Source organism: Chironomus tepperi, unplaced genomic scaffold (genome assembly GCF_022539635.2).
Source record: "Chironomus tepperi strain 1889 unplaced genomic scaffold, CSIRO-AGI_Ctep_v1 contig_13, whole genome shotgun sequence".
Classification (NCBI taxonomy): Eukaryota; Metazoa; Arthropoda; class Insecta; order Diptera; family Chironomidae; genus Chironomus; species Chironomus tepperi.
Genome location: NW_027226135.1, coordinates 47539 through 74107, shown reverse-complemented (window position 1 = coordinate 74107; position 26569 = coordinate 47539). Strand labels below are relative to the sequence as shown.

General features: G+C 34.5%; 3 protein-coding genes across 3 annotated transcripts; 2 read left to right on the top strand and 1 right to left on the bottom strand.

Moving 5' to 3' along the window:
• Positions 1 to 18145: 18145 nt before the first annotated feature.
• LOC139090108 (carboxypeptidase N subunit 2-like) lies at positions 18146 to 19776 on the top strand. The gene has a single exon (XM_070639810.1). It carries the CDS (start codon positions 18437 to 18439, stop codon positions 19382 to 19384), a length of 948 nt encoding a protein of 315 aa, XP_070495911.1. The 5' UTR covers positions 18146 to 18436; the 3' UTR covers positions 19385 to 19776.
• An 838-nt stretch (positions 19777 to 20614) lies between these two features.
• LOC139090287 (brachyurin-like) lies at positions 20615 to 22714 on the bottom strand. Its single transcript, XM_070640051.1, has 6 exons — positions 22554 to 22714; positions 22199 to 22282; positions 22008 to 22120; positions 20990 to 21420; positions 20830 to 20929; positions 20615 to 20770 (listed from the first exon to the last, which is right to left on the bottom strand). The coding sequence occupies exons 1-6, from the start codon at positions 22652 to 22654 to the stop codon at positions 20694 to 20696; spliced, it is 906 nt and encodes a 301-aa protein (XP_070496152.1). The 5' UTR covers positions 22655 to 22714; the 3' UTR covers positions 20615 to 20693.
• A 1028-nt stretch (positions 22715 to 23742) lies between these two features.
• Positions 23743 to 26463, top strand: LOC139091505 (brachyurin-like). The gene is made up of 7 exons (XM_070641649.1): positions 23743 to 23878; positions 24680 to 24766; positions 24953 to 25065; positions 25371 to 25633; positions 25690 to 25857; positions 26164 to 26254; positions 26316 to 26463. Exons 1-7 carry the CDS (start codon positions 23772 to 23774, stop codon positions 26390 to 26392), a joined length of 906 nt encoding a protein of 301 aa, XP_070497750.1. The 5' UTR covers positions 23743 to 23771; the 3' UTR covers positions 26393 to 26463.
• Positions 26464 to 26569: the final 106 nt, after the last annotated feature.

Sequence of the window (26569 nt, the reverse complement as noted above, 5' to 3'; positions counted from 1 at the left end):
CTGGATCTCATTTTAATGGTCTGGAAGTGACCTGGATCCTACTGGATCTTGTTTTTATGTGTCTGGAAGTTGTATGGATCCTACTGGATCTCATTTTAATGGTCTGGAAGTGACCTGGATCCTACTGGATCTTGTTTTTATGTGTCTGGAAGTTGTATGGATCCTACTGGATCTCATTTTATTGGTCTGGAAGTGACCTGGATCCTACTGGATCTTGTTTTTATGTGTCTGGAAGTTGTATGGATCCTCCTGGATCTCATTTTAATGGTCTGGAAGTGACCTGGATCCTACTGGATCTTGTTTTTATGTGTCTGGAAGTTGTATGGATCCTACTGGATCTCATTTTAATGGTCTGGAAGTGACCTGGATCCTACTGGATCTTGTTTTTATGTGTCTGGAAGTTGTATGGATCCTACTAAATCTCATTTTAATGATCTGGAAGTGAACTGGATCCTACTGGATCTTGTTTTTATGTGTCTGGAAGTTGTATGGATCCTACTGAATCTCATTTTAATGGCCTGGAAGTGACCTGGATCCTACTGGATCTTGTTTTTATGTGTCTGGAAGTTGTATGGATCCTACTGGATCTTGTTTTTATGTGTCTGGAAGTTGTATGGATCCTACTGGATCTCATTTTAATGGTCTGGAAGTGAACTGGATCCTACTGGATCTCGTTTTAAAGGTCTAAAAGTATTCTGGATCTCATTTTTATGGGCCCAGCTCGTATAGTGATCTATAAAAGTCCTGTAATCTGCCCAAGTCGGGCGAGCGAAGCTCAGCCCGGCTCGAATAGTGATCTGTAATAGTACTGTAATCTACCCAAGTCGGGCGAGCGAAGCTCAGCCCGGCTCGTATAATGATCTATAAAAGTACTGCAATCTACCCAAGTCGGGCGAGCGAAGCTCAGCCCGGCTCGTATAGTGATCTATAAAAGTACTGTAATCTATCCAAGTCGGGCGAGCGAAGCTCAGCCCGGCTCGTATAGTGATCTATAAAAGTACTGCAATCTACCCAAGTCGGGCGAGCGAAGCTCAGCTCGGCTCGTATAGTGATCTATAAAAGTACTGTAATCTACAGTGAGAGTAGATAAATGGTTCGAGCGAAGCTCGAACATTAATAGTTCGAACGCAGTTCGGACTTGGTTGAGCGAAGCTCACAAATTTTTGCGACCTGAACGGAGCGAAGCGAGTGAAGGCGTGAAAATTTTCTCAAACAATAAAAACTGCATATCTATGAAAATTTGTTGCCGTTAGTAAAAAAATAGTTCGAGCGAAGCTCGAACATTAACTGTTCGAACGTAGTTCGGACTTGGTTGAGCGAAGCTCACAAATTTTTGCGACCTGAACGGAGCGAAGCGAGTGAAGGCGTGAAAATTTTCTCAAACAATAAAAACTGCATATCTATGAAAATTTGTTGCCGTTAGTAAAAAAATAGTTCGAGCGAAGCTCGAACATTAATAGTTCGAACGTAGTTCGGACTTGGTTGAGCGAAGCTCACAAATTTTTGCGACCTGAACGGAGCGAAGCGAGTGAAGGCGTGAAAATTTTCTCAAACAATAAAAACTGCATATCTATGAAAATTTGTTGCCGTTAGTAAAGAAATAGTTCGAGCGAAGCTCGAACATTAACTGTTCGAACGTAGTTCGGACTTGGTTGAGCGAAGCTCACAAATTTTTGCGACCTGAACGGAGCGAAGCGAGTGAAGGCGTGAAAATTTTCTCAAACAATAAAAACTGCATATCTATGAAAATTTGTTGCCGTTAGTAAAGAAATAGTTCGAGCGAAGCTCGAACATTAACTGTTTGAACGTAGTTCGGACTTGGTTGAGCGAAGCTCACAAATTTTGCGACCTGAACGGAGCGAAGCGAGTGAAGGCGTGAAAATTTTCTCAAGCCGTAGAAACTGCACATGGTATACTCCTTTTAAATAATTTTAGTTACTGTTCAAGTAATCTATTTTTTTGTTCGTGTTGATTTTTTTTTTTTAATTTTTACTTTTCTGTACAGTTTTCTGATCTGCGTATTGTGTGAATATTCTCATGAAGCGTGATCCGCTTCATTACTAGTTTTTAATTGCAATTTCTTCATTTATTACTAAACTTCTTCCTTACTAGCTTCCTTATTTACATTCACAACATAAAGTTTTATGTAATTTCGCATCCCATAAAATGAAGAATTTTTTTTCATTTTGTCACTGCTGTAAATTTTTCATAGTTTAATTTCTGTCACATTTCAGTTAAAATAAAGAAAAAGAAGCAGCTTAAAAAAAATCCCAAACATCCATCTCCATGGAGTGTATTTTGCATATTTTTATCATCATTTCTTTGTCACATTTCCCAATGCATTTTCTAGTCACTGATGCGATTATTTTCCATTTCTCTACTTTTTTTTATATATGTGATAAAATTGAATGATATTCACTTTGCACATATTCGAGAATAAAAATATAGAAATTCTTTGAGGATTATTTAGGGATTTAATGGAAGTTGAGTGACATTTGGAAGTCCATGCAAGTTGACTTGACTTGATTCTATTCAAGTTGACTTGATTAGACTCTATGCAAGTTGGCTAGACTCTTTAAAAATTTACTAGACTCTATACAAGTTGAATTGACTCTATACAAGTGGACTAGACTCTATACAAGTTGACTAGACTCTATACAAGTTGACTAATCTCTATACAAGTTGACTTGACTCTATACAAGTTGACTTGACTCTATTCAAGTTGACTGGACTCTATACAAGTTGACTAGACTCTATACAAGTTTACTTGACTCCACAAAATACAACTTGACCCAAAAAAAAAAAATTCAACTTGACTCCACAAAATTCAACTTGACTCGAAAAAACTTCAATTTTACTCCACAAAATTCAATTTGATTCCTTTAAAGTCAACTTGACTCCACAAAAGTCAACTTGACTTCGAGCTCTGAGTCATTTTTAGGGACGGATTACACAATTCAATCAACGATAAATTGCTTATGGACTCGACTAATGAAGTCAAGTCGACTTGCATGGACGAAGGGGCATCAAAACCCCCTATTTCTATCATCACCTAACCCCCAAACGTCTCCCACCTCCGAGAATATGCACACATGAATTTATTCAACCCACATCGCATATCATCATGTCATTGAGATGTTTGTTGCTTTGTGTACCGACTTGCCGTGTCATAGTTCAAAGCATAAAATTCTGTTACTGTCGAAATTCACAAAAAGCTTTAAAATCCATCAAAAAAATTCCAAACTTGCATCTAAGTTGCAATTAATTCAGCATTAAGTATTAATGTGAAAAGTTTTTTTTCCAGTCATGACAATTTCATCTCGTCGTAATGACTTTTTTTGCTCTACCTTAAAACTTTTTTTTGTTCCTTTTTTCACATCCACTTGGCATTAAAGAGAACGCTCATAAAGTCATTAGCTTTTTTTTAGTGATGATTTCGCTTTTGTTGAATTTTTTTTTTTGTGCTTTAATCTTCTTATGGATTTTTATTATTGGGTTTTGGGTTTTTTTGGTGATTTTCTTGACTTTTTTTGTGTTAATGGATGATTTAGAAGGTCAAAGAGGATGTTTGAGGGCAGGTCATGACACTCCCATGGCTTTTTGTTGAATTATGTCATTTTGGTTTAGTTGAAATGAATGTTTAGCAGTCTATGGTTGTTTATAGTCGTTCTTAGTCGTCTCTAGCTGTCTCAAGTCATCTTTAATGGTTTCTAGTCATCTCTAGTCGTCGCTAGTCATCTATAATTGTCTGTTGTCGTCCTTAGTCGTCTCCAGTTATTTTTAGTCGTCCCTAGTCGTCCCTAATCGTCCCTAGTCATCTCTAACTCATCTCTAGCCATCCTTAGTCGTCTCAAGTCGTCTCTAATCGTCTCTAGTCGTCTCTAGACCATCTCTAGTTGTCATTAGTCGTCTTTAGTTGCCTTTAGTCGTCTCTAGTCGTCTTTACTCGTCTCTGGTCGTCTCAAGTCGTCTCTTGTTGTCTCTAATTAGTCTCTAGTTGCCTCTAACTCATCTCTAGTTGTCTCAAGTCATCTCTAGTCATCCCTAGTCGACTATAGTCATCTCTAGCTATCTCCAATAGCTCTTACCCATCTCTAGTCACCTTCCAGTCGTCCCTAGTCGTTTCTATTCATTTTTAGTCGTCTCTAGTTGTCTATAATCATCTGTGGTCGTCTCTAGCCGCCTATTGTTGTCTGTAGTTGTCAATTGTCGTCTTTAATTGTCTTTCATCCATCTTTAGCCATCTCTAGTGGTCTCTAATGGTCTCTGATCGCTTCTAACTCTCTTTAGTCGATTCTAGTCAACTTTATTTGCCTTTAGCCATCTTTAATTGTCGCTAGTAGTCTGTGGTCGATCATCTGTAGTAGTCTCTAGTTGTCTTTAGTCATCTTGAGTCATCTTTAATCATCTCTAATTGCCTATTATCGCCTCTAGTAAGTCTCTAATCAGCCTTAGTCGTCTCTAGTCGTCCTTAGTTGTTCCTAGCCCTTTCTAGTTGTCTCCAATCCTTCAATATTCATCTTTACTCGTCTTTAGCCGTCTATAGTCGTTCCAAGTCGTCTTCAGTCTACAATCTTAGCTCTTAATCTCTACAATTCATCAAATCCAATCCATCAGCAACCCCCATACATCCACATAAACATCACAACCACCATAAATAATTTAAGACCAATGAACTTAATTAAGCTTCATTTCACGTCATCATCATCATCAGCAGCACTTCTATCACAATCACAAACAGTTCCCAAAAAACCAATATCATCGAAAGCTCGTGTCAAACATGTTGTAAGTCAATAAACTTATACTGTATAGTAACAAATTAATCAATTGTAAGAAAATAATAAACTTAATTAGTGACTGTTGTTGAAAGTTTTCTCACGAAATCTGAGAGCACGAGCAAAGTTTTCTGGGGATTAAGTTGTAAAATTGAAGAAGAACAGCAGCTAAAGTTGATCGAAACCAAACAATGAGTAGATGTAGTTTAAATATCTTTTTAATTAAGACATGGATTTGACAAACTGTGGAAAATTAAGAAGAATTTTTGAACTTTTTTGTTACTTCAATAATTTTGGGGAATTTTTGTGGAAGGATATCAGATTGTTTTTTTTTTTTTTTTTTTTTTTTTAATTTTTGTTTATTTGTATATAATTTTATAATTGTAATACAATGTTTAATTCTTATGGCTAACTTGATTATTCAATTCAGTTGATTCACATCACAATATAATTCATAGAAATGCTCTCTAACCCTAGACTTGAATAAGTTTACTGAGAATTTGTTCTTTACAGACATTGGTAACGAATTAAAGAGGTTAAGTGCTCTAACATAGAAGTCTTGATTGCCAAGTTGCGTTTGGTAATACGGAACTACAAAGTTTTCTCTATTTCTTGTTTGATGATTGTGTCTTTCATTTGCTTGATGAAGTTGAACATTATTTTTCATCATATTTGATATTATTTTAAATATGTGCATGCAAAGACTGACATTGCACATGGACACGACCGGAAAGATTTTAATACTGTATAATTCTTTCTTATTACAAAACCAATCTTTATTCAATAAGATTCTAAGGGATTTTCTCTGCGCAACTTCTATCATATTCATTGCATAAGCAGGACATGCCGACCATATGACATTCATATACAAAATTCTTGACTGGATAAATGAATAATATAGCATCATTACTGTATTATGATTAAGATAAGATCTTATTCTTTTGATTGCATAGGCGAACGAGATAATTTTTTTCTGAATGTCTTCAATGTGTTTTACGAAATTTAATGCTTCATCTAAGATTAAGCCTAATAATTTACAGGTTTCAACTCGTTCTAGAACAGAGTCTCTGAAGTGAATATTAAGTGCGGCTTCAGTAAAGTCTTCATGCCTTTTCTTATTATGGAAGCAAAGGTATTTTGTCTTTGAGATGTTGGGTGTAAGTTGATGTAGATCCAACCAGTCACTTATTTTTCTTAGGTCACTTTCAATATTCTGTTTAAGTTCTACAGGATTGCTTCCTGTGTTAATTAAGCTAATGTCATCGCAATAAATTACGAGGGTTCCAGACAGATTTAATTTAAAGATATCATTAATATATAGATCAAAGAATTCTCCTGACAAAATACCTCCTTGTGGAGTTCCTTCTTTTACTGTTTTAAATGAACTGAGCACATCGCCTATCTTCACTGACTGCTTTCTATTCGTTAGGTATGCTTTGATTACGCTTAAGAATAATGGACTTAATTTAAGTTTTTTAATCTTTTTGATGAGTATATCAATGTTAATGCAGTCGAAGGCCTTTGTGAGATCTATACACGTTAACGAAACCGCACGTTTCTTATCAATTTGCCGGTAGATTTCATGTAAAATATGAATTGTGGCCGTCTCTGTGTTTGAGAGTTTGACGAAACCAAATTGGTTTGGATTCAATATTTTGTTCATTTCTAGATGTTCGTTCAATCTTCTGTACAACACGTATTCAAAAATCTTAGCAAAAATGGGGTTTAAAGTTATAGGTCGATAATTCCTTTTCGATTTTTTGTCACCGTCCTTAAAAATAGGCGTTACTACTCCTAATTTCAAACAATCTGGAAATTGACCTGCCACACTATGGGCCCAAAATGGCAGAGGTTGTCAAAAATTCAGGTTATGTGTGGATGTTATAGTGTCTGAAGAGTAGTGTACGGGAAAAAAAGAAATTTTGTCCAAAACTGCTGTGTGCCTGACTTATGGCCAAAAAACGATTTTTGGTACCTGCCATTATAAAAATTGTTGGCGTGCTTCAATACATGGACCAATTTTTTCAAACTTTTTTTATTTATTAGATATATATAGAGCCTACAAAATAGCAACACATTTTCATAATTTAGGTTCCACTGTATATCCAAAAAAGTTAAAAATATGTCAAAAAATGCGATTTTTTTAACATTTCATGCTCTCATGCAGCTATATTGCACTATGGGATAAAAAATGTATATGCATTTGATAGAACCTATTTATACCTAAAAATCACCAATAGATTGTAATTTAATTGGATGCACTACAAAAGCATAAAATAACTTTAAAGCTAAAAATTTTCGGTTTTTTGTGATTTTTTGACCTTTAACCCCATTTTTCCCTATAAAGGAAATTCGTGCTGTTTCAGGTGAACAGTGATTATTATAGGACTAGTATTGTACTATTATTATGTGAAAAAAAATTTCAATATGGGACCCCCCTAGCTCATTTTTGGGGGTCCAAAGGTATACCCCCTCAAAATGGGGGTCTCTCAAAATTCAATGTTACTTTTCTTAATCGGATGTTTAACAAATAATTTAAAAACACTTTTAAACTACATTTAAACAAATTTTAAGTAGTTTCAAACTGTTCTAAACAATCGAAACTACTCATGTTAGCCAGTTCATAGAATTGTAAGTTTTTGAGTTTTAGACAAATTTTCAAGAGGTTTTTGGACTCAAATAGCAATACATATATAAATTGTTTATTTTTTCATAAAGTACTAACAATACCCTATCCAACAATATATAAAAAGTCATACATAACGTCAATTCAGTCAAGAATTTTGAAAAATGTTCAAAATTTTATGTTTTTTTAAAATTCATCCTTCACATTTATGCTTATAAATGCTGTTAATCTTAAATATATGCATTAAATTTAGTATTTTTGTAGACATTAGAGTAGTATTAAGGTAATCAAAAGGAAATCAAAGTCCAAAAAAAGCTTAATGTAAAAAAGGACAAAGTCCAATTTACCATATTTTGACTTCCTTTACTCAGTGCAGGGAGCATCCAAATTTTATTTTTTGAAATATTTTCTATAGATCCATACTAGAACTAATAGAAAATATTCACAAAACTAATTTTTCGTTGCTAATTGTAAGAATCGAATAAACAAATTTATTCAAAAAACAGCGATTTTTAAGGTTTTTCGATGGAAAAATTTGTTCTAACTAGTCTTGGAAAATGATTTTTATGTACATTTTCTATTAGTTCTAGTATGGATCTATAGAAAATATTTCAAAAAATAAAATTTGGATGCTCCCTGCACTGAGTAAAGGAAGTCAAAATATGGTAAATTGGACTTTGTCCTTTTTTACATTAAGCTTTTTTTGGACTTTGATTTCCTTTTGATTACCTTAATACTACTCTAATGTCTACAAAAATACTAAATTTAATGCATATATTTAAGATTAACAGCATTTATAAGCATAAATGTGAAGGATGAATTTTAAAAAACATAAAATTTTGAACATTTTTCAAAATTCTTGACTGAATTGACGTTATGTATGACTTTTTATATATTGTTGGATAGGGTATTGTTAGTACTTTATGAAAAAATAAACAATTTATATATGTATTGCTATTTGAGTCCAAAAAACCTCTTGAAAATTTGTCTAAAACTCAAAAACTTACAATTCTATGAACTGGCTAACATGAGTAGTTTCGATTGTTTAGAACAGTTTGAAACTACTTAAAATTTGTTTAAATGTAGTTTAAAAGTGTTTTTAAATTATTTGTTAAACATCCGATTAAGAAAAGTAACATTGAATTTTGAGAGACCCCCATTTTTGAGGGGGGGTATACCTTTGGACCCCCCAAAAATGAGCTAGGGGGGTCCCATATTGAAATTTTTTTTCACATAATAATAGTACAATACTAGTCCTATAATAATCACTGTTCACCTGAAACAGCACGAATTTCCTTTATAGGGAAAAATGGGGTTAAAGGTCAAAAAATCACAAAAAACCGAAAATTTTTAGCTTTAAAGTTATTTTATGCTTTTGTAGTGCATCCAATTAAATTACAATCTATTGGTGATTTTTAGGTATAAATAGGTTCTATCAAATGCATATACATTTTTTATCCCATAGTGCAATATAGCTGCATGAGAGCATGAAATGTTAAAAAAATCGCATTTTTCGACATATTTTTAACTTTTTTGGATATACAGTGGAACCTAAATTATGAAAATGTGTTGTTATTTTGTAGGCTCTATATATATCTAATAAATAAAAAAAAGTTTGAAAAAAATTGGTCCATGTATTGAAGCACGCCAACAATTTTTATAATGGCAGGTACCAAAAATCGTTTTTTGGCCATAAGTCAGGCACACAGCAGTTTTGGACAAAATTTCTTTTTTTCCCGTACACTACTCTTCAGACACTATAACATCCACACATAACCTGAATTTTTGACAACCTCTGCCATTTTGGGCCCATAGTGTGCCATAAGATTTTGATTGATAAGTTTTGTGATACTCGCGCATAGGGCTTTTTTATGGAATTTAATAAAGTTATTCGAGAAACCATACAAGTCTTTGGCATTTGACGATTTGAGATTGGCAATGATGAGATAAATTTCATCTTCTGTTACTATTGGGCAGTTAAAGTTAAATTCAATATGTATATCATCATCAATATTTATAGAATCAGCATTCGCGTTTCTATAGTTTTGCATACCTATCGAATCAGAAATGTTTGTGAAATATGTGTTAAAATGATCGGCAATTGAAGCTTTTTGAGTGATCGGCATACCATTTTCATATAATAATTCACATGAGGATTCATTCGCAATTGTCTTATTGTACAGTAGGGAATTCAAGTGCTTCCACGTTTTTCTTGAATCATGAGAGTTTTCATTAAATACTTTTTCGCAATAATTTGTCTTTGCTATTCTAATTAACTTATTGACTTTGTTACGGTAGAATTTAAATTTAGCAGCTGAATATCCGCAATTTGGGAATTTTAACTTCAATTTGGAATACTTGTTCCTTATTTTTACAAAATTAAGAATTTCATGTGTTATGTACGGTTTTTTTGTGGTTTGTCTAACTGTTATTGTAATTGTGTTGTTGTCTACAACTTCTTTTATTCGCTTAATTAATTGATCAAAAGTTTTGCAATTTATTTTTTCTAGTAATTTTAGACTAAGAATTCTCTTGTTATTTGTGTATAAAAAACTAGACTGTTTCTCTTTTTCATGATGTTTTTTTGTCTCAATTATGTTTAGGATTATATTCTTATGATCTCCAATCATGTCGAAAAGATAAAAATTGTATGATGTATTGTCTGTATGGAGGTGCATATCCGAGAATATATGATCTATTGAAGTAGCTGAATTAAATCGATCATTTACTCTTGTAGGAAAATCTTTGGAAAAGCTATTAAGAAAAATCATTCCATTTGTTAAAACTGTATTTTTATATCGTTGGACTATAGCTGATTCGCTAAACAAATTGAAGTTAAAATCCCCAAAGAGGTAGATTTTTTCATGCGAATTCAAGATTAAGTCGAGTTTACTTATAAAGAGACTAGCGTCAGAATCTGTAGAATTATTAGGCTGTCTATATATTGCCGCGAATGTCGTGCCTCTTTTTAAAAGTGACACCAGCAATATATTGTTTTTGTTTATTGATTCTTCATAAACTAGATTGCCTGTGTCAAAGCTTTTATTGACGAAAATTGAAGCACCACCACCATTCGAATTTGGTCTGACCGAGTGAAATGCTTGAAAATTGATCAAATTATAAAGATTTTTTTCGTGGTCCTTTATCCATGTCTCAACTATGCATACAATATCAATTCTGAAGTTTAGAGTGTCAATAAAATTTTGTAAATGTGATAAAGAATTACGCAATGATTGCGCATTTAAATACAGGCAATTAATTGAGCTGTTTGCGGGAGCATTGGTGGGAATATGATTGTGATGTGAGACTTCTAGATTGAATTGACAATCTTCTTGAGGATGCATGATTAATACGTATATTATTACATGATATCAAAACTAATATTAAGATACATTATTTTCATTTTCAGTAATGACTTTGAGTTTTAAGGTAATTTATTGTAAAAGAGAAAGAAAGAAGAAAGAAAAGAGAAAAAAAAAAGAAGTATTATCTGAAGTACGGGGAAAAAAAAACAGAGCAAAAAAAAATTTCAAGATATTTATTTTTGTATAGTACGCACGATGTCATAGTACGCGGCATTTGTATAATACGCATTCTATGGAATTTTATTTTTATTAATTCACTTTCTAAGTTATTTATGAGCCTAATTATTAATTAATTTATGAATATGTATAACATTGTTTTTTTCTTGACAAACAATTTACAAGTTCATTTTTAGTATTAATACAATAAAAGACAAAAAACGCATTGAGCATTTTGTAACGTCTTCTATTTTTTTGAACTTGTGTATGGCTAATATTTTGAACATGTTCTAAGGTTTTAGTACCGTTTGTTTGTAATCTTAAATTTTATAATATTTTTTTTTTTTTAATCTTGATAATTTCATAGAGATATTATAGATGGATATAAGTGACAGAAGTCCAAAGTAGGAAATACATTCAGATGAACGGAATAGAACGCAATAAACGATCTAGCATTGAAATTCATAATTTTGAATTTATAATTCATAGTGAGTAAATAGTTTTCTCTTTTTTTTTCTTTCTTCTTTCTTTTTATGATTTTAAATCTAAATTATATATTCTTTATTAATTATAGGATGCTGGAAGTAAAAGAACGGATTAAATTGAATTAGTGCATGAGACTCACTCGGCTAGTTCCATTGCAATTGATGACATTATGCTTTCAAGTTTCTGGACTGTATCAACTCTAATGGATTTATGCTGGTTTTTCAGTTTTAGGAATACAGATCCATTGGATATCCAGGTTCTATCAATGTTGGGATTTTTCTTTTTTACATCTCTTATTGCTTTGGTAATGCTCATGTTTGTTTCTGTCATCATTGATTGGAATTCAATAGCATTGGCTCTGTTTGTGTCATTATCCTTCATATTAAAAATTTGCTCATTTATAATTGGGAAGTATTCGGAACCGAACTTTTTCTTGGACTTGACAAAATTCATGAAACGCTGCTTATCAGTGACTGTTGTGAAGTGTACGAAAGCTGTTGTCTTGTTGTTTTTAGCGACGAGATTAATTTTTTTAAAGCTGTTTTCATTTGTAATATTTCCATTCCATGAATTAATGTCTGTGATAAAACTTTCTTTTGTGATGGATATTGGTAAGTTCGTCATCATGATCTGATTTTCAAGTGCAAGTTGTTCTGTGATATTTTGTTTAATATCCAGTTCCTGAATTTTTTTATTTGTGTCGTTTTGATTCAGATCAATTCTTACGATATCTTCTTTTGTCTGTTTAAATTCATTTCTGAGTTGGACCATCTCCAATTCCATTTTTTTCATGTGACATTCCAATTTCTCTCCAATCGCATCGATTTTTTGATTGGTTGACTGGTGGATTTGCTCAATTTGTTGACGAAACGTTTCGAAAATTTTTTTCATATCTTCCTCATTCATACCTGATGTTTTGGATCTTTTTATAGTTTCTTGATCAGACTCTGGAGACAGGTCAGAGTATTTTCTCGTTTGTGAGGTTTTTGGTGTATTCCTTGTCAATGAATTGGAGCGTAAGTTTTTCTTCGTCATTCATATATCAGATAACCTGCTGTGAGTTTTCAGTGTACTTTTTTATGTGAATGAGATTAATATGGCTACGTTCTTGTTTTGCAAATCACTACTGATACTTTAGTTTAATGTTTGATATCGTGCAAGTAATTAATTATCTATTCAATCATGCTAAACTTTATTTGTTAAACAAAAAGATTGACCATTTGTGTTAACCGAAAAAATATTTTTTTTTTAGTAATTTGTAGTCAACATTTGAATGATTTGAAGCTTTTGTCAGTTTGAATGTGATTTTTAGAAAGGTATGGACACTCACCGACCCCCAAAAGATGTTAGGGTGCCTGATTATTAGCTTCACTTCCACAGACGCTGACATGTGCAGATGTCCGCTTTCCTATAGAAGGATTCTGACTCAGGAGCTGTCCATATGCCAAGTTTGTACCCACGACAGCCAAAATGTTCCACCAAGGAATTTCAATGTAATACATATTGACAAGCAGTAGCCAGCGGTAGGGCCAACTTCAGGCGCCGACTGAGGGAGGTCAAGAATCACACTTGATCTGTACTTCCAGCAACTAATTATTATTGAAGCAGTTATGTTCATGGCTACAACATTTGAATGATACATGATCTGAGGTCAATTTCTGCTGTATTGTTACAGTTTGCCTTATGTAAGGGATTCAAATGCAACAGGTAAGTGATGCACTTAGTTTTGTAATGCAGTACATCCGTTACGAATCATATGAGTACTGAGAAAATCTCCCTAGGCTTATAAATCCACTCAAAAGCTAGCATTTAATAGGATTATGCAGACATAAAATTTTCAAAATTTCAATAGAATTAAAATATAATTTTCAAATTTCTACAAATATTTACACAATTCAGAATAGCTTTCAGCTTATCAAAAGCAATTCATTCGCTCATAAATCTACAGTATGGTTTTTTTTGTTCCCATTTACATTCATTGTGCAGTCGACAATAGCTTCCATTATTCATGTAATTTTCTAAGAATAAAAAACAGCATAAAACCTTCTACATCAACATTCTCTCATTGATTAAACATTTCAGGTCGTTTTTAAAAAAATGCTTTCAAAAAAAGCTTTTATGCTGTGTTATTGTTATGTCTGTCAATGTTTCTTCCCTACTTTTTTTTTGGATCTCATGTTTGACTAATTCTGTTTTGACAAATGAATGAGACAAAAAAAAGGAAGACAAAGAATTTCAGAACTGGACTTTATGATTTTTCGGTATGGTCTGTTGTGAATCTGAGTTGGAAATCGACTGTCTTAAGCTGTATTTTTGTCTTCCACAATCGACAGTCAACGGCTACTGACTTCCGTCATTGATAGAAAGAATTCCCGAATTCTCGATCCCGACAAATTCTCGAATATTCCCTTACTCGGCAGTGGATGGCAAGTAAGGTTTCCAAAAGCGGGAAATTTCCCGAGAATTCCTGTTCTCGATTCCCAAATTTTCAAGGGATCGGAAATTCTAGAAACCCTAATGGCAAGTGTCAACAGTCGCAATTGACACCTTATGATAGATGATGATTCACTGGTTGTCGTCAGTCAATTGCCAACTCTGTTGTGACTTCACAATAAATCTCTCACAAATTTGTGAAATGGACTTGACTGGATTCTTTTTGATTTGAGCTTTTTTGAGGTAAATGGAACTGATTTTATTAGAAAATGACAAAGGTTGGATTAAAGAGTTGGAATAAGAATGAATAAAGGTCATTTGGGTATTTAAGAAGACTGAAGGGTTGAATAGGTGTTATGTCATGTTTTCTAAGTAACGATTCTGAGTCTGAAAGTGAATTTTTGGATTAATTGCAAGCAAGAGTGCCTTTTGGAATTGATTTAGTTCATTTGACTGTAAAAGCTACAAACTACTTAAATTGTTCCCCAAATTCATCAATTAGATCCCAAAAATCCCAAAAATTCAGGCTTACTTGAACAAGCTTCAATAAATCCTCAAAAAATTTTCAATTACACAACCAATTAACTGCATCAATGACCCTCAAAAACTCACGAAAAGTCAATAATGTAACAACAATTCTCTTTCAAAAGCCTCACAGCAATGGCCTCAGCCAAAAACAACAAAAAACAAATTTGTCAAAAAACAAAAGTTTTTCTAATAAAATATATAAACTTTTTTTTGTTCTGCGACATTCTATTTCCATAAAAGCTAATTCAGCACATAATAATGATTTCGTTTTGTTCCACATTCTTTTTAGACTTCTTCGTCTTATTTTGTGAATCAATTGACTCGTCTTGTTCTATTTGGTTGATTGTTTGGAATGCTGATGGAAGCTCTTTTTGGGTGGTAATTAGTATGGATGGGGGTTACTGATGGCTGGACTGAGATTGAGACTGAGATTTTCCGGGAGTCTTGGTCTCGATATGATTTCCTGTTCTCAGTCACTCAATCGCTCAGTTGCTCAGTCACGCAATTGCTCAGTCACTCAGTCGCTCTTTCGCTCAGTTGCTCAGTCGCTCAGTTGCTCAGTCTCCTCAGTTGCTCAGTCACTAAGTCACTCAGTTGCTTAGTCGCTCAGTCACTCAGTCCGCTCAGTCGTTCAGTCACTCAGTTGCTCAGTTGCTCAGTTGCTCAGTCCTCAGTCTCGGTCCCGAGAACTTGTCTAAATTTGACCATTTTTCTTACAAATTTCCACCTCCTTTCCCCATCCACAAGACTCACCGACAATTCATTCTCATTCAATTTATATCCACAAATCCTCACACACATCCTCCGTCCACGTGTCAACTTGTAAAACGTACGTACACACACAATAAAAAAAAGAAGCAATTTTGTCATCCATAACGTGTCCTTTTCATTGCCATTTGATTGCTCTTCATAGTCGTCAATGATATACAGCATAAATGTGTCAAGTATGCATGATTTTCAAGTGCAAAGTTGACACTCTTGCCTTTTTTTACTGGGGAAGCACAAAAGGGCTGCTGCAAAAGATGATTCGAGACGTTAAAGTGGAGCAAAGGAACCAAAAAAAAAAAAGATGAAAAATTGACAGCACGTCGGCAAGCTCGAGTGCTTATTCTTATCCCTTTTTTTGTGCTGCTGCTTCTTCTTTTATAATATCAATGTTCAGCATGCCTCAACACTATTTGTTCTAAGTCGGGTGGAACAAAAAGAAGGAAAAAAATTGTTTCAAAAACGTGACGAAAATTTATATATTTTTTTATAAATGAATGAATTGGTTGTGAATGGGTATCATTTGGGATTTAATTGGAAGTTTGATCGAATTTTTTACACGATTAGTGGAGCAAGCTACAACAAAGCTACAATTCTGAGGAAGTTAAAGTTGGATGTTGTCGATGATTTTCAATAAATATCAATAAATTGTTCGAATAAAGTTAAATTTAACTGGCCATAAAGTGAAGTTCTTGGCAGAAGGAAGTTTGGAACGTTCAGGCTGCACATGGAAGACTTGAAAGTCAACACCCTGCTCCTCTCCCCTCCATAATCCTCCATAATCCTCCTTTCACCTCCTTTGTGGACAAAATTCATCAAATTGCCAAGTATTTAGGATTTTTGAACCACAATAAGTACCAAATCTTACCAATAAATGACCATTAACATGAGTATGCATAAATAATTGAGCTTGCAGCAGCAAATATACTGATTGAGTGTACTCTCGAGTACCCACATTAAGGTGCTTAAACTAAACATCTGATATGGAAAGTTATCTTGTAGAAGATTCATATAATTAAGCCTTTAAATCTGAATTTTTAGATGGTAAAAAAGCGCGTGAACGACCAAAAAATTCTTGGAAGGAAGCTGTCGATAGACATTATTGCAATTGGTATTGGTATTAATTAACATATGAAAGCCATCGATAGAGCCAGCTTTAGACTTCATCTAAGAGAGGCACAATTCATCAACATAAGAAGTAAGTAAGTATGCAAAGTCATCTCGTTCTATCCAAAACCAAGACTCATTCAACTCATTCACAGCACAACTAAAAAAGCCTTTTAAACAAATCTAATTTAAACAAATTCTTTCCAAAAACTTTTTGTTCTTCTTCTTTTCACTTCTTAATTACTATAAAAAAAAGAAACATTTTTTTAGTAAGATTTATTGGACTGTTTTGTTGGCGGCGGTGAAAAGGGTATCAGCATCCTCATTAACGATAAACAAAATATTTTCTTTTGTAAAGAATATCCTATTAAAAATATACAAAATTTTAAATGAAACCCTTTTAGCACGTGTAGGTGTGTGAATATTTACAGTAATTTTGTGGATGTCCATTACTTCCTTAACCTTTTTAATTTTATTTGGAAGTAAAAAAAGCATTTTTCTTCGTCATTAAATAACATTTCATGGTGATAATTTGTAATTTAAATGATTAATTGGATTACAAACTGGATTGAAGGAACTTAGATGGATGGTACATCTGTTAATTTGTGGAATTTGAGAAGTGTAGAGCATCGGCAGTGTCTTCAGGCCACGTTTTTCGTCTTTGCAAGCATTTTGTTTTTCAGACCTTCTTCTAGACGTCCTCTAGACCTACACCTATCTACAACTGACCAATAATGCATTTAAATTGACTTCTTTTAAGGCTCATGGCTTAAAAAGACAATAAACATGCCCTGATGTCAGTATGAATCCACTTTGAGGCTAGAATTCTACAAATTTGCCCCTAATCTAGTGTCACGGCAGTCTATCGGCAGCAGGAAGAGGGGAGAAAGCCCCTGACCGATAATACGCCCTTGATCAATCTACTTTTCAAAATTGCTATCCAAAATGACAGTTGTCAGCCATCAACGACAATACATTACATGTCATTGAGTGTACATTCTGACAGTAAGTCTCAATACTATCCTGAATGGTATTTTGGTTCTAAATGATGTGTAAAACATTAAGTAATGGTAATTGGCCAAGAACATCAGGTAATAGAGGCAGTTTTAGACGCCAATTGAGTTTTAGACACTAACTGAGAGAGGTCATGGATCACCGATGTTGTGCATAGTCAGCGAAGGAAGCAACTTTCTAAAAGATAAGGCAATGTGACGATTTAGTCACAATTTCGTATTTTGAAGCAATCAAGGTCACTGTAATAATAATCCTGAATAACTCAAGTCAACTTATGGATCAAAAATCCAGCTTTAGGTCGGTGTGACTCTGAGTTGGTGCCGCATTTGTTTTAAATGCTGCAATTGAGTAGATCATGAACAGGTTGTCATGCTGACAGGTTGACATAGTGACTCTATAATGACACCACATTTTATATCAACTAACCAACTTCCACTATTCCGCAATAATTAATAAACACAGCTATACAAATTCCCAGTATACCCATTACCACATTTAAATCCACATGTATATTAATTTTCAAAGTCATTTCTGCATTCATACATACATTTATATAAATTTCGTTTTGGGCGTTAAAGCGAGATTGTTTAAATTATTTATAAACATGATTATCATTCAGTCTTGTTTCTTCTTGTATGGCATTGCTGTATAGCAAAAACATTCGAAATTAATAATAATCTGTTGTTTAATCAGAGGTGGTGACATTAGGTCCCATTAGCTGTAGATTGGGAACATTTTTGTGATAATTTTGAGTAAGTAGGTCGGGATTTGGGGATTGGCAGAGGTGAGGATCAAGTCAGTCTTGAGAATTTGTCTCGAGTCGGTCCCGGAACTATCCGGGAAACTGCAGAGGTTGGAATTGAGTCCATTTGAGTCGGCATTTCCATACAAAGTCCGTAGATCGACTTCGGTGTCTGGAGATTAGACTTGAGCCTTAACATCCATAATTAGGGGTCAATGACTTAAAAATCAACTCCATTCCTGGATTATCCCCTAAAATTCCACCAAAAACCTCAAAATTCCCACCAACCCCAATTTCCAACTCTGCATCCAAACGACATTCAATATGCAAAATAATAATCAGCCATCAATGCCTCAATCACCCCAAAAAACATCGCAAAAAAACAACGCAAACAAGTCAGTTGCTTTTATAAAATCACGCAAACTAGACATCAAAAATCATGTCAATCGGCAACGTTCTCGTGTTATTAACAATAATAAGCTCATATACAGCACAATCCGCAAACCCAAAATGTGACTACACAAACAATGAATGGCCTGGCTACTCATGCTACATGTCACTAACAAATCCGACTGGATCAAACAGCTTTACAGCTATTGATGGTGAGCACATCGCTAATTTGACCAGCAACGATATCCAGCAAGTCAAGAACAATCCAGCAACAGTGACGAAGAACTTTCCGTCCATAATTTGCAGTCAGTTCCCAAATACAGTCAAGATTGAGTTTAAAGAAGCTGGAATTGAGGTTGTTGATGATGAAGCTTTTAAGAGCTGTAAAGAGCTACAGGAACTGAACCTTGGTGCCAATAAGATCACTCAAATATCAGAAAATGCATTTGTGGACAATCCAAAGCTTAGTGGACTTACTTTGGTCAATAATCAGCTGACGACCTTGCCTGAAAATCTGTTGGTCAACAATTCACAGCTTAGTGCCCTTCTGATCAGCTACAATCCACTTGAGAGCCTTCCCAATGGAATCTTTAAGCCACTAGTCAACCTTCAAGCACTTTTTGTACAGCACACAAACCTGAAAAATCTCGTACCTGAATGGTTTACATCCTTACAAAATACTCAAGCTATATACATAGAATACAACCTGTTTGAGGACATCCCGGACGGTACATTCTCAGGTCTTAGAAATGTACAGTACCTGAGTCTTCAAGGTAATAAGATTAAGACTCTACGAGGTGATGCCTTTGGATCTAGAACTGACTTTCAACTTATTGACTTGTCACATAATCAAATTGAGTCAGTTGAGAGGAAATTTGCGGAACAGATTAAGGCACAAGTGATTATGATGGGCGGAAATATTTGCTATTCTGGTACGGTTGTGCATGTTTTTAGATTGAGGAATTTTGAGAGGTGTATTAGGAATTATAAGGAATAAATTGATTGATTTTATACATCTATGCTGCTTATTACTACATATTACTGTAACTATGATCTTATTTGGTGCTTAAATTACCAGAAAAGGCTTTCCATCTGACTCTATTGCTGATTATCATGCTGAAAAGAATCTCAAATAATCCTTGGTCTGTCTTAAGATTGCCCAGAAGGCATATGCCGTAGAAATGGCTGAAACATCATCAATAATAACGAAAATGCAACATCTGTTTACATTCGGAATCAACTTATTATCTCATCTGTTTCATGAAATTTGTTGTAACGGTTTTATACCATTCAAAATTGTGTACTCGCTAACAAAAACATCAGCAGTAATGCTGACAAATTAATAAAATTGTGCATAAAGCATTGCAATCAGTTTGATTGAGAAAGTCATTGAATCTTTATCTGATTTTTTATTATTATTGACTGCTGTAAAAACCCAATTTAATGAGTCATTCTAGAGATTAATTCATTAATTTAGGACTTGTGCCATGGGAGTATTTAGAGGAATAAAAGAGAGGAATATAAAAGTTGTTGAATGCTTGCCTTTCCACAGCAAGTTTGACTGTTATAGAGCAAAATGCATAGATAGTTGGAACAAACGTCAACAGAAACAATGACTGGAACAATTTCTAGAGCATATTAGTCCAAATGTCGTAAATCTCATGCCGTAAGGGATTTCGGACGAGGTTTACTACCAATGTGTGCTTTCTTACTTACTTCCTTACACTAAGCTTACCGTATAGATCAATTGTGATCCATGGTCTTCCTCAGATGACGTCAAAAACTGATTCTTTTACTAATTTTCCCTTGCTGATTCCCTGAACCAAGTGTTATACTATCGACCAAAAGTCCTTTTACGATCTACAAAGTTAAATTCAATGACATTATTTAATGGAATCCAACCAAAACGTTACGAATGATCTGGTAGAGAGGACAATAGGAAAAAAGTTTGGCTGATGGAAGCAAGTGTGGATGTACTTAATTCCCAAACAATCCCATATTGGAAAATACCACTTGAGTCTCATATTTTCGATTAAAATTCAACTAAAAATACCAAAAAAATCTGAACTTATTTTTCATCGCTTATCTTATCTGTCACAATTATTAACAGGCTTATTCCCGAATTTTCTTAAATCTCATTTAATTAAATTTACAATGATTCGAGCTATTTTCTTGATAAAATTCAATAGTAATCCTCAGATTAGACTTCCTTTTCGAAAAAAATACCTTTCATTTGTTTGCATATTAAAAAATTTATTTCCAATTTAAAGCATTCATCATTTAATATCACATTCAAGTCATCAACTTTACAATCGTGCTGTCGAGTCAATCCAATCCAAGAAGAAGTTTGTACGAACTGATCCACTTGGACGTTGAGCATCACCTGAAATTCAATCAAAAAACATCAATCCTGAACAGTACAAAATTAAGTCATCAACTTACATCCACCAACATTAGCACTAGCACCAAAACTGTGTACAGCAATTTGTACAAATGGCAAATTATTGCCAGCACCTGGATATGGAAGTGTGTAAGGTCCACCCTGAAAATTAACATCCAATTAATCACCAAATCCTCAATAATAAGCAGCATAAAGTCTTACAGAGTCACCAGGACATGTTCCTCTCTGTCCAACAGTCTGCATACACATCTGATGAGCCACAACAGTGCTGTAGAACTGACGACATTCAGCATTTGTTATAATCAAGTTTGTAACTCCTCTAAGGACCGGTGATGTATTACATGTAGCACATGTACGTCCCCATCCAACAATTGACACCATTTCACCAGCAAACAAGTCATTCCTTAATGTATATGGCAATTGTGGGAAGCGAATTTCTGGTGTTTCAGCGACTGGATTGGTTCTGATCAAGAGAATTGCAATGTCATTTTGGAGGGATGGTGGATTGTAATTCTCGTGCAATCTGTAGTCGGCAAGTGGAATTGTACGTCTTTGTTGGGTTGGTTCGACCATGTTGATGTTGTGGGCACCGGCAATAATCATTGCTGATGTTGTTCCTTCGGGACAGTGAGCTGTGGGCGGAATGGAAGAGGAAATTGGATGAGTTTGAGTGTTTTTGAGGATTTTGGGGTTTATGGGTTGATTAGCAAGACTGTATATTGAAGTCAGGACTTCAGTGAATTCTACGAGACTCCAGTGGAATTCAGTGGACTCTAATGGACTCTACTGGATTCTATTGGACTTTACTGGACTCTAGTAGACTCTATTGGACTCTAAGGGACTCTAGAGGACTCCAGTAGACTTCAGTAGACTCCAGTGGACTCCAGTAGACTCTAATAGACTTCAGTGGACTCTACTGGGATCTACTGGACTCTACTGGACTCTAGTAGACTCTAGTGGACTCCAGTGGCATTCAAAGAACTCCATTGGACTTCATTGGACACCAGTGGACTTCAATGGACTCCAGTGGACTCCAGCGGACTCCAGTGGACTCCAGCGGACTCCAGCGGACTACAGTGGACTCCAAATGACTTCCAAAGTCCTCCCAATTCTGGTTTAGCAGCTGTTAGTTTGATATCTCAAGAACATATCACTAAGAATGCATCCTTATGGATATATCCTATAGATCCTACTGTCTTCATCAACCTCTTCAACTTACCAGCTGTCAAAGCAGCAATTGGACTAATAATTGATCCACCACATCTCCAGCTACTTCCACCAAGAGATGACAATACAAAGACGGCATATGGATGTGAATGTGGCTCTACTTCCCTGGATTAATGGAAGAAATAGTTGGAATTTTTGAGAATTTTCTGAAATTTGAGTGAATTTAGTTAAGAAAGAACTTACCATCCACCGATAATTCTGGATGTTGAACGTGGATCAATTTGACGTGGTCTTAATTCTGGAATTCTGCTTTCCCAAAATCCTGGTCTAAATTGGAGAAAAAGGTGTTAGTTTTGTAGCTGTTATGTGACGTTTCTTGATAAGGCAAAGTGAGGGCTTTTAGGTATCGATGTAGGATTTTTATGCCATGGAAGGTCATGGATCACAATTGATTTCACTTTGTGGATGACATGCCGCATCTCAACAAGCACTAATCATAAAGCTAGTCACATAAAATCCCGTCAATTCATCCACAATTCCTCAAAACTTCCCAAAACCCTCAAATCACTTCACCACAATTCATCCATAACTTCCTCACCTTTCCTCAACAGTCGCAATACCTGACAGATCAATTGGATCATAAAGATCAGCAACAACTGCCGATACCAAAGCAAATAACACAATAAATTTAACTTCCATTTTTTTGGTCAGTCCTGAAAGTTAAACTAACTAAAACTCACTGATGATTTTCGGGGAATGTACGACAGATTTTATTTTAAAATATTTTTAATCTAATGTTATCGACTTGCCAGACTTAAGAAGTTGAATTGTGATAAGATTATGAAATCAATGGGATTTTAATTTAGAATTTGTTATCGAAACTCACGTGAATTTGGGGATTGGTTTGTAGATAAATATCCCGAGAGGCACATGTCGGAGAAATGGGAGACAATATGGACCCTAAGCAGCGTGACTTTGGTTACATGTTAAATTGAATGAGATCCTTTCAGAGGTCAGATTCAAGTCATTCTGTAGCCTGATTTGGCTAAAGTAGAAATCGAGATTCGGCCATTTATGCTATTTTTGATACACATGGAAAAATGCAGCGATTTGCATTTTTCGCCGTGTGTATGAGTCGGAATCGACCATCATGGTGCCATCAGAGTAACTTAGTGACCTATAGTTAAAACGTCCACGTATTAACGAATTAGCCAGCTCTAGCAAACATGTTGTCCTGTTTGGATGGCTGTAAATTCAATGTTTCACTTCCTTACTTCCTTAAAGTTCGTCAAAAGCTGGATCTGTCTCATGACAACTGTCAGCAATGGTCCGTGTCGACTGTGAGCACTGTTTAATCTCATTTTGAAGTTCATTGCTCTAAACACTATCTAAGGCTTGCTGTATAACCATTGCGGATGGTCCAAAGCTTGCTCACTTACTTCACTGGCCGTAAAGATTAATTGTCTCCGTCAGGATGATCCAAAAATTCACTTCAAAACAGCAACAATCATTATTCTGAACCAGATAAATCATAGTTTAATTTAATTTGTATATAATCTGACCTAGTCTTGATGTCTTTGTTGACAATATCTAGACTTAAAGTAAAATAAAGGATTTATATTATCAAAAATTTTCAATTGACTCATTTTTTGCGTCTTTGTCCTATTAAACTCTTTAAGGGAATTCCACAATTTCACAATCTTATCATCAATTTTCTGCTTTATTTGTTTGCAATAAAAGTCTATGCAATTGCAGTTGAGTATTTTAGTTAATTATATGAAGTTTTAGTGTTGACATTGAAATTGAAGTGGAAAAAATGAATTTTAAATATTTTATTATTATTTTGTGTATAGTGTGCAGAATAAGTGCTGATGACGATTGGGATAATATTGATTTGTCACTTGTAGGAGATGTTCAGGATAGGTACGAGATTTGTGGATTTTAGACAAGTTTTAGTACTTTTGAATATTTGTGAACTTAAGAACTGGATATGAAGAACTGGTTAGAAATCAGGATAAAGCCTTTAAAACTAAAGTTGTGAAAATGTGCATCATAAGTTATACATAAGATACAATTTTAGTGCAAAATTCAAACTTAATTTTTGAATTCTTAAACGAATCCCAAAAATTTTTTAAAATAGCAAAGAAAAAAGTGAACATTTTGGATATCCTTGAACAAAATAACAAAAAAATTACAAAATTTTAAGCTAGATTTCCAAAAAGTGTAAAATTCCTAATAAGTTGCTTAAATTTGAGATTCAATACATTATTTCGAGTATGTAGCACTGAGTTTAAGTCCGGATGATCTGAAATAAACTAAGTTCTGCACCAAGTCAGAGTCATGTTGGTCTAGTGTCTGATTTTGAATCAATTAACCAAGCCAAGATCGAGATAAAATTAAAATTGACTTAAATTTCTGTTTTAACTACACAGAATCCAGTAATCCTGCATTTGCAGTTAATCCTGTGATTGAAAACATTAGTTAAAGATTTTATCTTAAACGATTAACAAAAAAAAAAAAAAATCTGTCATAGAACCGGTTTGGTGGCAGATTAAAGTCATTGTTAGTCCAGTTCTATCGTTACAAATAAAGAACAACACATTAAGCTTGTTTATAGAAAAAAAACCAATTGATACCAAAATCGACTTGTGTCGATAATAAATCAAGTCACAAAGAGAAAATTACAATTTAATTACGATGTTTTGTGTTTTTTCCAATTTGTAGACCTGGCTTTTGGGATGATAAAGCACCTGAACTGATACCTCTTCAAGTTGACCCGCGGTCAAGGTCATCTCGGATTGTTGGTGGCTGGTAAGTTTCATTTGTATTTAAAATGAAATTCGTTAAAAATTGCAAATTAAAGCTATAAGATACAGCCGAAAACTGCAGTCTTGCACATCTAAAATGCAGGAAATGCAGTCCTACAATTCTTGGCCGAACTCCGATTTAAAATAATCAAATTCCCTCAAATTAATGATCAAAATTTAATTATTTTAGGGAAGTTAAGCCTCATTCTCATCCTTATGTTGTATTTATGCTATCAACAAATGGTCCAAGCACTTGGAGATGTTCTGGATCAATAATCAGTCCAACAGCAATATTAACTGCAGGTAAGTTGAGGAGTATCAGTGTAATTAGGTTTGTGGTTCAGTACAGAGCTACCAAAGACCTGGTATGCATGTATTAGACTCTTTATGGTATCATGTGAACTGGATATGGTAGTAAGGTTTTTAAGGGAGTGATAGAGACCTTCCTAAATTTTCCTGAATCCCCAAGATCCGGATATACTCCGAAAACATATTCTACCCTGGTTAGACTATCCGGGAAGTCTCAGTCTCGACATCGGAAGCCCTTAGTCCGTCCCCGACCAACAAAAATGAACAAGATACTTAAAAACCTATCCATACATTCACAGCTCAATGTCCAGACGGATCAACAAGTACTCTCGTCATTTCTGGTGTCCATAATGTCAACACGATTGAAGAAACACAACAAAGACGACGAGTATCAAGTTACGATTATAAAATTCATGAAAATTATAATCCACAAAATTTCCACAATGACATTGCAATTCTATTAATCCGAAGCTATCCATTTACGGAAACTCGTGAGGTTGCATTTGTTCAGCTACCTTATGGCTATAAAAATGAACTTTTTATTGGTAAAATGGTGTCAATTGTGAGTCCAAAAATGCCAATTTTAAGCTAGAATTAATTTATGTCAATTTTTTGTAGGTCGGATGGGGTCGAACCTGCACATTATGTCAAACATCTTCGGTATTAAGAGGATCTGAAAATTATGTTATTGCAAATGAAGCATGTCTGCCATATCACAACTCATTTGTTGATCATCAGATGTGTATTAGGACAGAAGGTGCACGTGGTGCTTGCTTTGGAGATTCTGTGAGTTGATTTTGGGAGTTGTTGGGATGTGTTATGGGTGGACAGGAAAAAGTTGGAACTAGTCGATGGTTATAGTAAGTTGATTTCTAGTTCTAACGTATTTTTGTCCATTCGGGTTCAATCGGGTTTACTCGGATCCACTCGGGTTTAGTTGGATCTACTCGGATTTGCTCGGATCCACTCGGATCAGCTCGGATGCACTCGGATCCACTCGGATCTGAGTGGATATCATCTTTCTTCTTATCCACTTTGAACTATTAATTGACAAATTTAAGCCTATTACATCATAAACACTCAATTTTCTAGGGAGGACCATACACACTATCAAGATCAGGACCATCTGATCATCAAGTAGTAACTCAAATCGGCATTCACAGCTTCATTGCTACTGGAGGATGTAAGATACATTATTAAGCACTATTTTAACTACTTTTCAAACAAAAAATCTTATATTATAGGTGAAGCTGATCGTCCAAGTGGATCTATTCGATTAACTTACTTCCTTGACTGGATAGATAGCAAACTTAAGATGTAAAATTATTTTTAGTAGAATTTGTTGTAAGTTTTAGCTGTAATGAGCAGTAAGGAGCAATAAAAGTACTTAATTTTGTGGATTTTACTGTAAAATTTTGATTTATTTTGTACATTTTTTATTGGAATTTTTTTGGTTAAATTTTGGCATGATTTGTAAATTTGGGGTACATCCCCCACC

What these genes read in the sequence shown, in the direction of transcription:
- LOC139090287 (XM_070640051.1), bottom strand. Translation starts at nt 22,654, where the DNA reads ATGGAAGTTAAATTTATTGTGTTATTTGCTTTGGTATCGGCAGTTGTT. An exon ending in TCCAGAATTATCGGTGGATG is followed by an intron (nt 22,121 to 22,198) that starts GTAAGTTCTTTC and finishes CCATTAATCCAG; the next exon opens with GGAAGTAGAGCCACATTCAC. An exon ending in TAGTGCTAATGTTGGTGGAT is followed by an intron (nt 20,771 to 20,829) that starts GTAAGTTGATGA and finishes ATTGAATTTCAG; the next exon opens with GTGATGCTCAACGTCCAAGT.
- LOC139091505 (XM_070641649.1), top strand. Translation starts at nt 23,772, where the DNA reads ATGAATTTTAAATATTTTATTATTATTTTGTGTATAGTGTGCAGAATA. An exon ending in GTAGGAGATGTTCAGGATAG is followed by an intron (nt 23,879 to 24,679) that starts GTACGAGATTTG and finishes TCCAATTTGTAG; the next exon opens with ACCTGGCTTTTGGGATGATA. An exon ending in TCTCGGATTGTTGGTGGCTG is followed by an intron (nt 24,767 to 24,952) that starts GTAAGTTTCATT and finishes TAATTATTTTAG; the next exon opens with GGAAGTTAAGCCTCATTCTC.
- LOC139090108 (XM_070639810.1), top strand. Translation starts at nt 18,437, where the DNA reads ATGTCAATCGGCAACGTTCTCGTGTTATTAACAATAATAAGCTCATAT.